At 47.7% G+C, this 14478-nt stretch overlaps 1 protein-coding gene across 1 annotated transcript in view; it reads left to right on the top strand.

The window, feature by feature from the left end:
• The window catches only part of SKA3 (spindle and kinetochore associated complex subunit 3), an 82647-nt gene extending 75119 nt beyond the window's left edge, over positions 1 to 7528 (top strand). Inside the window, exon 13 of the mRNA XM_082246719.1 lies at positions 7197 to 7528. Coding sequence (XP_082102845.1) covers positions 7197 to 7203 — 7 coding nt within the window. The 3' untranslated portion in view covers positions 7204 to 7528. The remainder of the gene's footprint in view (positions 1 to 7196) is intronic.
• The last annotated feature ends 6950 nt before the right edge of the window (positions 7529 to 14478 follow it).

The raw sequence follows: 14478 nt of genomic DNA, 5'->3' as shown, positions 1-14478 counted from the left end.
TATGACCCACTGAAGTATAGAAGTCTTGACATCTGGTGAGAGTTTAACATATCTATGTGACTGTATGAAGGACAGATAGCAGACACACAAGCGCTGATTTATTAACTATTTGCTTTACCATTGTATGGACACTGAAATGGGGCTGGTTGGGGAGATGAGGAGACTTAAGCCCCGTACACACATACCGATTGTCGGCCAAACGATCGGCTGCCTTTTGTCCGGTGCTGTCCTGTCGGTTGAAAAGTGCTAAAGACTGCACACGAATTTTGTCGGCCAACAACAGCCGACTGCAGAAGTGATGTCATGTGATGGTTAACTTTCCGTGTGTTTTTTCTTCTCTGAGCATGCCCAGTCTTGCTCATCTGCTGTTTGTCGGCCGAATTCTGTACTGACTGAGGAACAATCGGCCGTTCTGGTGTTGGCCAACAAAAATTTTCTAGCCTGCACACCAGATTCTGTTTGGCCGAAAATTCGCAGTCGATTGTCGGAAACCTCATACTAACAAGCCGACAATCGGCCGATCGGTCGGTGGCCGAATATTTACGGCCGACAATCGCTACGTGTGTACGGGCCTTTAGAGTAGGTGGCTTCAGCGTGTTTGTGTGTTTGTCACGAGTGCCTGACTAGTTTTCACCAATAGGCCAACCTCTGACGATGGTCCCTACCCCAATCTGTCCGACTCTCTCCTTATGTATCCATCTTTAGACGATCCCTAAAAACCGTCCTCTTTAAAGAAGCCTATCCGACTTCTAACTAATACTGTTTCACTTTCTCCATCAGCTCATCCCCCACAGCTATTACCTTTTGTATCAATTGATCCTCCCTCTAACAAGCGGGGCCCTCTAATTCCTTTTGTACCAAATTGTATTGTAACTGTAATGTCTGCCTTCATTTTATTAACCACTTAAGCCCCGGAGGATTTGGCTGCTCAAAGACCAGGGCCTATTTTGCGATTCGGCTTTACGTGAATTTAACGGACAATTGCGCGGTCGTGCGACGCTGTACCTAAACAAATTTGACATCTTTTTTCCCATAAACAGGGCTTTCTTTTGGTGGTATTTGATCACCTGTGCGATTTTTATTTTTTGCGCTATAAACAAAAAAAGAGCGTCAATTTTGAAAAAATAACAATAATTGAAGTTCCCAAAAAGAAAAATGTAAAAATCAAAATTTTTTAACATTTTAGGCCAATTTTGTTTTCTGCTACATATTTTTGGTAAAAAAAAATCGCAATAAGCGTATTTTGATTGTTTTGCGCAAAAGGTATTGCGTTTACTAAGGGAAAGATTTATGTCACTTTTATTGTTTTTTTTTAACTAGTTATGGCGGCGATCTGCGGGACAGCGACATTGCGGCAGACGGATCGGACCCCTGACTAACATTTTTGACACTTTTGGGGGTACCTGTGACATTACTACAGTAATCAGTGCTATAAATATGCACTGTTACTGTAAAAATTACACTGGCAGGGAAGGGGTTAACTTTATTAGTGATCAAGGGGTTAAGTGTGTCCCTAGGGGCGTGATTCTAACTGTAAAGGGGTGTGGCTTGTTATGTAACCACAGAGACATACGATCCTACATAGCAGGATCGTATGATCTCTGCAGTTACATCAGGGAGAATGACAGGCGGCTTTGTTTACACCAGCCGCCTGCCTTTCTCCCTCTCCAGCTGGAGATTGCGAGTGGCCGGCGGACATCGGAGCCGCCTGTCACTCGTGCGGGGATAGTACTACATCGCTTTGCCCAGGAGGGGCTGACTGCCGCAGTAAATATACTGTGGGCGGTCGGCAAGTTAAGTGCTGCGCTAACTGTTGGCACTATATAAATCCGGTATAATAATTATGGAGAACTGAGAGAACCAAGTTCAAATCCCATGGCAGTAGAGGAGACCACATTGGTGGAGTCAGATGTCGAACCCCTTGAATAAAAGTACTCACCAAGGAATGCGTGGCCAAGGGTCGCTGAAAAAGGACCGCCAAGGCAGACACCTGGCCCTTGATAGTACTCAAGGCAAACTTCTGCTCAACACCTCATTAAAGGAAGGTAAAAATCCGAGCCCCTGAAAAGGAACGAGGGTGAACATCGGCACACCACGAAATGTACGCTTTACACGTACAATGGTAACTCTTTCTAGAGGTAGACTTCCTAGCCTTCAGCATTGTCGGGATCACGACCCAGGCAAACCTCTATCCCTCAGCAACTGGCTTTCAACAGCCAGGCCATCAAAGCCAGCAATAATAAAGCAGGATGAAAGATAGGCCCTTGGAACAGCAGGTCCTCCCTGAGAGGCAGCCTCCAAGGAATGTCGGCGACCAATCGCACTAGGTCAGCGTACCAAGACCGGCGAGGCCAGTCCGGGCCACCAGAATGACCGGAATCCCTTCTTCCTCGATCCTGCGCAGAAGCCGCGGAAGAAGCTTTGGAGGAGGGAAGGCGTGAATCAGACGAAACTGGCCCCACTGGGCCACCAGAGCATCTGTGGCATCCCCCAGAGGATCTCGTGACCTTGCTACAAACCTCGGTAACTTTCTGTTGAGCCGAGATGCCAACAGGTAGACCCAGGTATGTCTGCCCCACTGCAGACATATCAGATGAAACCCGTCTGAACGAAAGGACCACTCCCCTTGGTCCAACGGCTGCCGACTGAGATAGTCCGCCTTCCAATTTTCTACACCTGGAATGTGTACGGTGGAGAGGGCTGAGACAAAGCATTCTGCCCACCAGAGAATGCTGGCTACCTCTAACGCGCTTTTGTTCCACTCTGGTGATTGCTGCTTGGCTGGGGCATTGTCCGACTGGATCTGTACCGGGAGGCCCCCGGAGCCGATCCGTCCAGTGATCCAGGCACGGCCTGATCGCCTGATGTTCCAAGACCTTGTTTGGTAGTCTGCATTCTTCTAGTGTCCAAAAACCCTGAACGGGGCTCAGCCCCAGGACACCTCCCCACCCGGACAGACTGCCATCCGTCATGACCACTGTCCAATAGAAGGGGAGAAAAGACTTTCCCTGCAGAAGAGTCGGAGGACGAAGCCACCAGACCAGGGAACCCCTGGTTTCCCGGCTCAGCCAAATCTGATTGTCCAGAGATTTTGGACATTTGTCCCATTTCATCAGGATCTCCTTCTGAAGGGACCTTGTATGGAATTGTGCAATTAGGTCCACCTCGAAGGTAGACACCATCAGGCCCAGCACTCACATGCAAGTCTGGAAGAGGACCTCCTGTGGGACAGTAGGAGATGAATCGCAGCATGCAACTTGAAGAAGAAACGCTCTGGCCAGAGCTGAATCCAGAGTCAGACCCAGATAATCCAATTTCCTGGACGGGATCAGCGCAGACTTCTGGTAGTTCAGAAGCCAACCAAACTCCTTCAAGGTCTGGATAGTGATATCCACATCGGCCATCAATGCAGATGAGGACTCAGCTCTTTGCCCAGTACAGCAATCCCCTGCTGATGAAGCAAAGTCTGATCCGGGGCCAACGCCTTTGTGAAGACCCGAGGAGTGGAGGCAAGACCAATGGGTAACACTACAAACTGATGGTGCTCCTCTCCCACAGCAAAGCGGAGGAAATGCTGTTGTCGGGCACATATTGGAATGTGCAAGTAAGCATCTTTGATGTCAATATAGGCTAGGAAATCCCCCTGATGTAGGAATGTCACCACCGAGCGAATGGACTCGATTCTAAATTACCCGCACAAAATTCAGGGCCTTGAGTTCCATAATCGGATGAACCTTGCCCTCCTCCTTTGGAACCATAAACGGGTTTGAATAAAAACCTTTACCCCGTTACTGGAACCGTGACAATCGCTCCCTGAAGCAACCGGTCCTGCTCTGTCCCAAAGAGAGCTTGCAGCCGATCTGGGGAAAGACACATATTGGAAGGAAAGAACCTTTCCCGGAGGGCAAGAATAAAAATCCTGTCTTCTAACCATACACAATTACTTTGTGGATCCATTTGTCATTCACCAAGGAAGTCCATGGGCCCGGAAACCAACAAAGACGTCCCCTCCCCCCTCCCAGGCATGGGCGGGGGCGCACCTTCATGCTGAAGGGGCCTTATCTGCAGGCCTAGAGAAACCTGCTTTTGGCTTGCCAGACTAGGGCCGCTGGGAACCTCCCAAGGAGGGCTTGAAAGGTTTTTGAACCCTTGTCAGTGTACCTTGATGGACAATAAAAAATGTTGTGCCAAAAAAGAAGGGCAGCGTTTGCGACAAGGCACCTTCCCCTTCCAAGACAGCGGAAGAAATAGTGCTCTCCCCCTGTGAGACTCTTAATGATGTCATTCAGGGTAGCCCCCAACAGACGATCACCTTGAAAGGGAAAGTCAGAGCTTTTTTAGAGGTCTGGTCCACGGACCAACACTTAAGCCACAACACATGCCTAAGCACCACTACCAAAACAGACAGCTTAGAATTAAAGGGGCGCAGCGTCTGGACGCAGCGTCCAGAGAGGCATTGCAGAAAAACTGCAGTCCCTGGACCAACTGGTCCACCAGCTCAACAAAGGTCGGGGAAAACTGCTCAAATAACCCACCGCACCTCCCATGGCGCAAAAAGTTTTACCCACTCTGTGAGAGTTTGTAACACCAGGGCAATGGCCAGGACCGGCTGTAGCGCCGAACCAGCAATAGTGAACATATTGCATGCCACGACTCTGCTTTTCTGTCAGCCGAATCGTTAAGGCTGGGGATTCCTCTACCGGAATCATGGTTGCCTTATTCCACTTGGAGACAGGAGGGTCCACAACTGGTGGGACAGTCCACTTTTTTGGAAGTGACTCTTCCAAGGGGTACCTCAGCACAAAGCGTTTAGAAGCCACAAAGGGACATTTTGGGCGCTCCCAATCTTTGTAGACAAGCGTGCCAGACGGCTTGTGAGTACCATAAGGAAGGTCTGCCTCAGCTGCATCCTCCATCTTCAATTCAAAGTCTCCCGCAGTCTCACGCACTGGTGTATTAACCAGCGCCTTCTCATGTGCTGCTACAGTTGGGGAGGAATCATCCTCCCTATCTGACGAGTCGGAGAGCGTGGCTACTAACCCCGCAGGGTGGGCCACCTCTGCGGTGACAGAGCCAGGATCTGACAAAATTAATGAAGGGGGGGGGCGATTTCTGCTAGCCTTTTGCCCAAAAGCCACCTCTACCCGGAAAACAAAGGACTCCAGGACCAGCGTCAGTGCTACAATGGAAGGCTGGGACCCTGGGGAACCTGCTGTCTCCGAAAGGGGGTCAGGTGGGGATACATGCTCCTGAGACTCCATGAGTGAAAAGGGGAACCAACCAGGAAAATGTTTCTCGCACCGCCAGGGGACTTGCCTAACCTGAGACACCACACCCGCGCTACCGCAGGGGCACCCAGAGACAAGCACATTGCAACCTGCAGCAGAGAGAGGGACGGACCCCACCAGGACTCGCCACCCCACTGAAGAAGCGCTTGTCTGCACTAGATAACCAGGGATCCACGTGAGGTGTCCAAGGGAAAAGGAAACCCAGACCGGTGCTCCTGTGCATATTGGACCAACCAAAAATGGCAGCTGGACTAAACAAACATGGCCGTCAGAAGGGGAAACACACATAGGCCCCAAAAGCATGGCGCCAACTACGACAAAATGGCCACCACGTGCGGTGCCCACGAGGCTCCCAGGAACCAGGAGAAAAGCCCTGGAGCCTAAGTCACAACTCTGCAGTGGAAGGGGGACCTGGGGACCCATCAGGGAAGATGCCTGACCTACCCCCCCCCCGCCACCGATACTGTGCTGTACACACCAGCCCACATCCCAAACTGCACTACCCCAGGAGTGGGGGTTGAAGGGGTGGCCCACCGGGATCGCCAAAACAGAGAGGGGTCGGAGGGGAACCTGCAGGTCCAACCATCCCGGGGGGTGCCCACGTCCACCCCCCCCACTGCATCCAGGGGGAGAGGGGGGACATCTTACTCACCATACCATGGAACCAGGCAGGCACCACTCCAGACAGAACATCTCACCACCGAACTGGAGGACTGTCGGCCAGAAGGAACGCTGTGACTTGGTCAAGGACCCAGTCGGATGTGACCTCTCAAAGCATATAACTCGCAGGCCAGCCCCCGTCCAGTGAGGCTATGTCGTGGCTGACCTAGGGCGGAGCTCTGGTCTGCGCATACTCGATGGCCAGACTGGGGGGGACCACTGGATCTAGCTACCCAGCCCATCACCCAGCAGTTGATTGTAGATCTCACAGGAAAAAAAGCAGGAGGAAAAAAATTCCCAGAACCAAAGATCCCGGCAGGGAGCTAGGTCCTAACTCCTGACTAGGCAGAAAAAAACGGAAGGCCTATAGCAGAGAGGGGGATGTATACCAGCTACATAGGCGTAGCGAAGTGTTTTTTCTGCCTAGTGTCCTACTCCTGTAGGGGGCGATGTAACCCTATGATTCTAAATATAGAGCACTGTGTCTGTCAATGAACGAAAGAGAAAAGTCAATTTCTTAGCAGTGCACCCTGCCTCCTTGAACATCAAAGCCCTCTCTACTTCCGGGAATGTCTATTTACTCTCCGTCTCTCCCCTCGCCTTACCTTTTATGTAACTGTGGGGAGGAGTGAAGCATGTCACTTGACCTCCCATCCAAGATGGCTGCACTCAGCAGGAGTTTTGGGGCTTTTGGATGTCTACAGAAGGTTTTACAGATTAAATACTGTATATATTCTTACAGTAGGATTTTTTTGATAAATGGTCTTGTGACAGGGCCCTTTTTTAAAATGACCTTGTCAGCAACCACTTTTTTTTTTTTCCCACTGGCTCATACGTCACTACAGAGGTATGAGGAGAGGAAAGGGCATCAGTCTTCTGCTTCTCATTTCACTGTCCAGTTACAAGGATCAGGGAACCCCTAACAAGACAAGACCTGTGTGTGTTGCTCAACTACAGCAGAGAGAATTCCAGTTCTACTGCCCTTCCCAATAGGGTTGTTCTGTTTTGCAATGCTGTGTAAATGTCAGCATTGTTCCCACAGTAATACAAATCCTTTCCCAGGTTAAAGCTCTGTTATACTCTATGTATTTTATCTGTGTATTTATCTTTGCTGTAAATAGTTTTAATTACACGTTTTAAGAGGGCCTGTAGCAAATATGCAAGACAAAAGTGTATCAAAGTTGTTGGGGAGATACTGGAATGATTTTTGGAGATCATTTACATGTGATTCTTTGACTTGTTTTGTAGACCATGAGTGAAGATATCCTGCAATGTGTGGAGAAGCTATGAACCTTCTGAAGATCCCATCTTACATGTCCTGACTAAAACCATTTTATGAGTTGGATATTAACTGACTGTAAACATGCAGTTCGTAAGAATTCAAAGGGACTAAAAGAGTAACTGTTTTTCATGATCGCAGTTCTGCTTCCTCAACAGCTAAAGGGCTGCAATTCGCCCATGGCCCTTCTAAATGGAGAGACTGGAGCCCTGCTTCCATCTATTACTTATTTTCATTATAGGGGGCCAAAAATTCCTATAACAGTGAACATATTATACATTGCCATACTACCAAGTTCAACGTTCATTAGTTTCATATTTTGTTTCATTCATAATTGGATACATTTAGATAGATTTGTTTAATTATGTTAATAAGCATTATTATAATTGTACTTTTGTATTTAATAAATATTGAACATGCTGAAGTTTGTCAAGGTGGTTGGTGTCTTGTCCTTGAAAAGAGAAAACCAAGGCAATGTATGAAAGGGTGTCTGGACTGGAAGAATGGAAGTGACATTTGTAATGTTCACTGATGACAACCTCTGATGGCGTATATAGGCATCCCCAGGTAAACACTTTCCAGTTCTGAGAGTGCGCTCCTAGCACAGTAACAAGCAGGTACCCTACTACTCTTAAAAGTTCCCCTTTAAAAGGTGAAAAAACAATGTACGTACAGAACATCTGCTTTCAATTCTGTGCAGAGTTTGGACCACTTAAATGTTAAAATGGTCCTAAAGTCTGAATGTTTTTTTACCTTAATGCATTATCTGTGTTAAAAGAGAAGTGTGGCTTTGGTTTTTTTTCCAGATACTTACCTAGGTGGATGCAGAATCGGTCCCCCAGCGCCTCTGCACTGAGGTGGTTTCGATCGCTCGGTTCTGACAGTTTCCCGAGCAGGGAGCTGCTGTCAGTCAGCAGCTCACCGTTCTGCCCCCTGCTCACTGGAGCGCTGGGCTGTGGAGACCGAATTGCACTCCTGTGATCTATAAGAGAAGTACAGCCAAACAAGCTTTGGTTATACTTCTCATTTTAAGGCAAAAAAAAAAACAAAACACCTGTGTGCAGCTCCACCCTTATGGACACAGAGCTGTCTCAAAAACAAGCCTGCATGAGAGCCCCTATAGCAAGCAGCTTGCTAAGGTAGACGCACAGTGAAGGAGGAGGAGTCAGGAGCACCATCAGGGGACCCAAGAAAAGGAGGATCAGAGCTGCTCTGTGCAAAACCAGGTATTTTTCTTTAAAATCACTTTAAATCCAGTCTCTTCTGACATTGCAGGATTCGCTGGCCCGCTTTAGGCTGGATTCACACGCTGCACAGTGGCTCACAGCAGGGGTCTCGTGCTTAACCCGTTCTCCATTTTGGGGGTGAATGCAGGCTGAATTTTTGCCTGAATTTGGACCTAAAATGAAGCCAAAGACGTACAGGACCCCTCTGCAAACCGGACCTCGGTCGACACGGAGCTGTGTGAACAGCTCCATTGAGAGCCCTGGTCACACTCTCTTGTCATGCGAATTGGATGTGGGGAAACCCACATCAAATTCGCATCAGTGTGAACCCAGCCTTAAATTTACATCTTTTGTAGCTCCAATGATAAAATGAGGGCTTGGAGCCAGCTGTGCAGCTGTCTTGTTCTGCAAAGGGTGTTTCAGAGCAATCAATGGGTCCAAGGGGTGTGCTGGAGATTTTTTTTATGCCCAGTGGACACACCCTTATACCAACTATCCTGGGTACATCTAGATTTCCATCTAACAAGGTTTTCCAATCTAAAAAAAACAGCATATTTCACAGAATGAAATCATGATTTGACACTTTGATAAAGATCTGATGTATTTTTCTAACATCTTTTTATTTTCATTAAAGAAATTACTAAAATCTCTTTAACCACTTGCCCGACCGGGCCATGGCCAAATGACGGCTACAGCGTGGTCGGCTTATTCTGGGAGGGCGTACAATGTCTTTCCAGAATCGCGATTCCCGAGCGCACACGGAAGTGTCCATGCTCGCCGGGTCCAAAGGACCTGGCGCATCATGGTTCGTGGTAAAGGGCCAATGACAGCGGCCCTTTAACACGCGATCGCTCCATCCAATGACAGAGCAATCAGTTGTTAACAAACCGGGCATGTTCGGTTCAGTTATCGCCTCTCCTCGCACACTGTACACAGGGATGGTACAGCGTGCAAGGAGAGGAGGAAGGATGCAGCACCCCTATCCCCTGCCTGATCTGTGCCTCGATCATAACTCAGTCATGCACATCCGTGCCACATCCATGTCTCATCTGTGCCCACTAATGCCACCTGAGTGCTCATCCGTGGCTCATCCATGCCACATCCATGCCATGTCAGTGCTCATCCATGCCACATCAATGCTCATTCTTGCCACATCCATGTCACGCCAGTGCTCATCTGTGCCACATCCATGCCACATTACTGCTCATCCGTGCCCCATCAGTGCCACTACAATGCTTCACAAAATTGTAATGGGTAGTCAGGAAATGACAGTGCTCTCTGCATGTTGGGCCTCTGTATGTGGCCAGGCTGTGTAAAAGTCTCACACATGGGGTATCGCCATACTCGGGAGTACCAGAATGTATTTTTGGGTGTCATTTTTGCTGTGTACATGCTATGTGTTAGAAATATCTTATGGACAACTTTGTGTTAAAGAAAAAAAAAATGCGTTTTCATTTTCCACATTTTCCAAAAACTTGTGGGAAAAAGACATGTTCAAAAGATGCATTCTGCTTTCCAGATTATGTGTTGGGGTGTCTGCTTTCCAAAATGGGGTAATTTTGTGGGCGTTTCCATTGTCCTGGTTCTCCAGGGCCTTCAAAAGTGTGATAAGTTGTCAGGAAATTATATGTGTAATTTATGCTCCTAGAAAACCTGGAGGTGCTACCTGGATGTTGGGCCTCTGTATGTGGTCAGGCTGTGGAAAAGTCTCACGCGTGGTATTGCCATACTCAGGAGGCATAGCAGAATGTATTTTGGGGTGTAGTTGCAAGTATGCCTATACAGTGTGTAAGAAATATGACAATTTTGTGGGAAAAAAAAACTTCATTTTGCCAAGAATTGTGGGAAAAATTTCAACTTCAAAAAACTCACCGTGCCTCTTACTAAATACCCTGGAATGTCTACTTTCCAAAAAGGGGTCATTTGTGGGGTATTTGTACTTTCCTGGCTTGTTAGGGTCTCAACAAATGAGAGAGGTTGTCAGTACATCAGGTGTGATCAATTTTCAATGATTGGCACCATAGCTTGTAGACTCTATAACCTTCACAAAGACCAAATAATATATACCGTATTTATCAGGGTATAACACACACTTTTTCCTCCTAAAAATGGAGGGCAAAACACCAGTGTGTGTTATACGCCGATGTATTTAAAAAAAAAACAGTCCAGACAGCGCTGACAGGGCAGTGGAGGGGGGGGGGGCGGGCCGGGCCGAGTAGAAGAAAGGACGAGCGGTTGCTGTCATAGTAAGTCCCGCCTCCTATGATGGACAGCAATGCTGGGACACGGGACCTGTGACGTCTATCATAGGCGCCGGGACTTCTGAATACACTGGCCGCTCTTCCTTGCTTCTCCTCGGTCCGGTCCACCCCCCGCCGTCTCTTAGCCTGTTTTTTTTTTTTTTTAAATACCCATATATCGCTGCTCTTCCTCGCTTCTCCTCGGTCCGGTCCGCCCCTGCCCCTGCCTCTCAGACTGTTTTTTTTAAATACTGGTATATCGCCGCTCTGTGCAATGGTGCTGGCGAGGCTACTGTTGCCCTGCATTGGTGGACACTGCGCTGGCGAGGCTGCATTGGTGGACACTGCGCTGGCGAGGCTGCATTGGTGGACACTGCGCTGGCGAGACTGCATTGGTGGACACTGCGCTGGCGAGGCTGCATGAACCCTGCGCTGACGAGGCTGCATGAACCCTGCGCTGACGAGGCTGCATTCACGGGCACTGGTAAGACTGCATTTGATTTAAAAAAAAAAAATGTTCTGAGTTCAATGCTGTTTATTTCAAATTTAAGCTTTTTTCCTAAAATTTCCCTCATAAATTAAAGTGCGTGTTATACGCCAATAAATATGTTACCTATTTGGGTTATTTTTTACCAAAGTTATATAGCAGTTAAACTTTTGGCCAAAATTTAAGAAGAAAAATTACTGAATTTGCTAATTTTTAAACTAAAACAAAGAAAAATGCATTTTCTCTATCGTTCGACAGACGCAGCTCCATATCTTCTTAGACCATTGGGTTATGCTCCTCCAATCAGGAATTGGCACTAGGCAGGAAAAAGCTTTACCACGCCTATGAGGGCTGTCCCTGCAGGCATAAACCCACACACTGCTACAGCATCCAGTTTGTTTCTGCCTAGCTTAGGAATAGGACCTAGTTACCTGCCGGGACTTCGTCTTCGCTATAATAGGGAAATTTTGTAATTTTTTTATTTTCACTAGTTAGAGTTCCCTGAGAACTACAAGCTACAGCTGGCTGTGATTTCGGACTGGATTTCCTAGATTCTTATGGTCTCCCAGCCTAGCCAGCGAGTGTGAGCAGGTTATAGTCCAGAACTAGGCCTTGCCACGACAGAGCCCCAATGATGGGGACGAGCCTGCGAGAGGACAAGTCTCACTGGGACGCGATCAACCTGGAACGCCCTGAGTCCCAGCGTACCCCCTGGCTGGCAGCACCCCCACCCCAGGTGGGAGGTGGTCTGTACTGAGTGGTGCCCACCTGGTACCGTGGTATGGTGAGTAATGCTGCCCCCCCCCCAATCCTCTGGCAGTCTCGGGGTGGACGTGCCCCCCCCCTGGAATAGTTGGGCCTTCGGGACTACTTCGGTTCCCTGGGCCTACCCCCTCCACCTTTCCCCTACCCATAGTAGCGCCTACCTCCGGGGTGGGGGTGGAAAAATTGCTGTCGTGGCAGCCTTTTTCTTCAGGGGTGGCCTTGTCCTGGTGGGGTCGCTTCCTAGGGCCCCTCTGATGCCTCTTGTCTGGGACCCCCTTGGATTCATGTCTTTTCTTTTCCCATTAAATTGCATGGGCAGCCATTTTTTGTTAGTTCCCCATAGGAGTACATGGGGCGGCCATTTTCCTGTAGTCCACAATGCTGGACAGGCGAACGGCATGTAACTTAAAAAATCTATCTGTGACAAGCTGGCTTGTCATTTCCTGTGAAGGAACATTTTACTTTCACTTTCACAAGCTAGTGCTGGCAGTCTCCTGAGTGGTCTTGTAACGTTTTCTGGGGTTACATGTAGGTTTTACTCGCCCACTCTATCGGCTTGTATTGCATTGGCATTGGGTATACCACACGTTTAGCGGTCGGATTGCGATTTAGCGACTCTTAACCACTTTACCACCGGAGGATTTTGCTGTCTTACGTCTGGGCCACTTTTTGCGATTCGGCACTGTGCGACTTTAACTGACAATTGCGCAGTCGTGCGACACCATACCCAAATGAAATTGACGTCCTTTTTTTTCCACAAATAGAGTTTTCTTTTGGTGGTATTTGATCACCTGTGCGATTTTTACTTTTTGCGCTATAAACAAAAAAAAGAGCGTAAATTTAAAAAAAAAAAAAAAAAACAATATTTTTCACATTTTTTTATATGAAATTCCCCCCCAAAAAATGTAAAAATCTAAATTTTTTAAAATTTTTGGCCAATTTGTTTTCTGCTACTTGTGTTTGGTAAAATAAAATCGCAATAAGCGTATTTTGATTGGTTTGCACAAAAGTTATTGCGTTTACTAACTAAGGGAAAGATTTATGTAATTTTTGGTGTTTTTTTTTTTTAACGAGTAATGGCGGTGATCTGCGATTTTTTTTTTTTTTTTTTTGCGAGACTGCGACATTGCGGCGGACAGATAGGACCCCTGACTGACATTTTTAAAACTTTTGGGGGTACCAGTGACATTACTGCAGTAATCAGTGCTATAAATATGCACTGTTACTGTAAAAATGACACTGGCAGGGAAGGGGTTAATTTTATTGGAGAGGGAGGGGTTAATGTATGCCTGGTGTGTGGGGGGAGGTGAATGTGTGACACAAGGACAGATCGAGGGTTCAGCTATGCTGAACCCTGCAATCTGACCCTGCCTGTCACTTAGAAGATCGGCCCGCTTGTGTTTACACAAGGGGCGGATCTCCACACTCGATTCCCCAACGATCGGGGAAGAGCAGCGGCGATCGCCGCTGCTCCTCCCCTGGCCCGACTCCCGTTGTGACTGAATACAGCGGGAGCGAGCCTCCGGCGGCACGTGCGCGCCTCCTAGAAGGGGGAGTGTCTGCCAACGTAGTACTACGTCGTCAGACCTACAAGAGCCACTTTGCCGCAGTACAGCTCTAGTGAGCAGACGGCTAGACATATGCCGGTTTTCGGTAATTCGATATATCGCGGTATTGCATAGCCACGGTATTGTTATTGTGGCATTTTTAAAATACCGAGTTTATCTGCTCCTGGGTCTGACTTGTGAATTGATACATTTCAGTGAGCTGGATGACTCATTCACTCACACAGCTAAAGCCTTTCAGCATTAAGGCTCCTTTCACACGGGCGTTCCGTATGTCCGTTTTTCATCCCATCCGTTTGCGGATGAAAAACGGACATAATGTATCTCTATGTAAATACGGATGTCATCGGATGATCATCCTCTGACATCCGTTTTTTGTCAGTTCAGTTCAGTTTTTTTGAACGGAGGAGAACCCTATTTTTTCTTCCTTTCAAAAAACGGAACGGAAGCAAAAACGGATGTCAGTGGTGTCATCCGCAGACATCCGTATTTACATAGACATGCATTATGTCAGTTTTTCATCCGCAAACGGATGGGATGAAAAACGGACATACGGACCGGATGACACAAGTGTCATCCGTGTCCGTTACCAAAAAAAAAAAAAAAGGACCTGATCGGGCAAAAAAAAAAGGAACGCCCGTGTGAAAGAGCCCTAAGTCAGATAAATAGATAAAAACACCGGTCCTCCTGCAGGTTTAACCAATTAATGACTTTACTATTGCTTTAGGCCTGGTTCACATGTATGCGGGTTGGGGGCCCAACATTTGCACAGGCATAGCAGCCCATTGATGTGAATGGGCTTGAGCTGCTATGCCTGCGTTTTCAGCTGAAAAAAGGTGCATGCAGAATTTAAAAAAATGCAGTGGCCATGAAATCCATCCTTCTTTTGCACCATGCGACTTACCTGCCGTTGCTGCACACGCAAACTGTTTTTAAATGCCGTGCCCACGTATACAAAAAATGCAGAA

The sequence above is a fragment of the Pelophylax lessonae genome (genome assembly GCF_965119305.1).
Source record: "Pelophylax lessonae genome assembly, chromosome: 2".
Taxonomy (NCBI): Eukaryota; Metazoa; Chordata; class Amphibia; order Anura; family Ranidae; genus Pelophylax; species Pelophylax lessonae.
The sequence above is the reverse complement of the archived record's forward strand: the minus strand, read 5'-3'. Positions and strand labels throughout refer to the sequence as shown.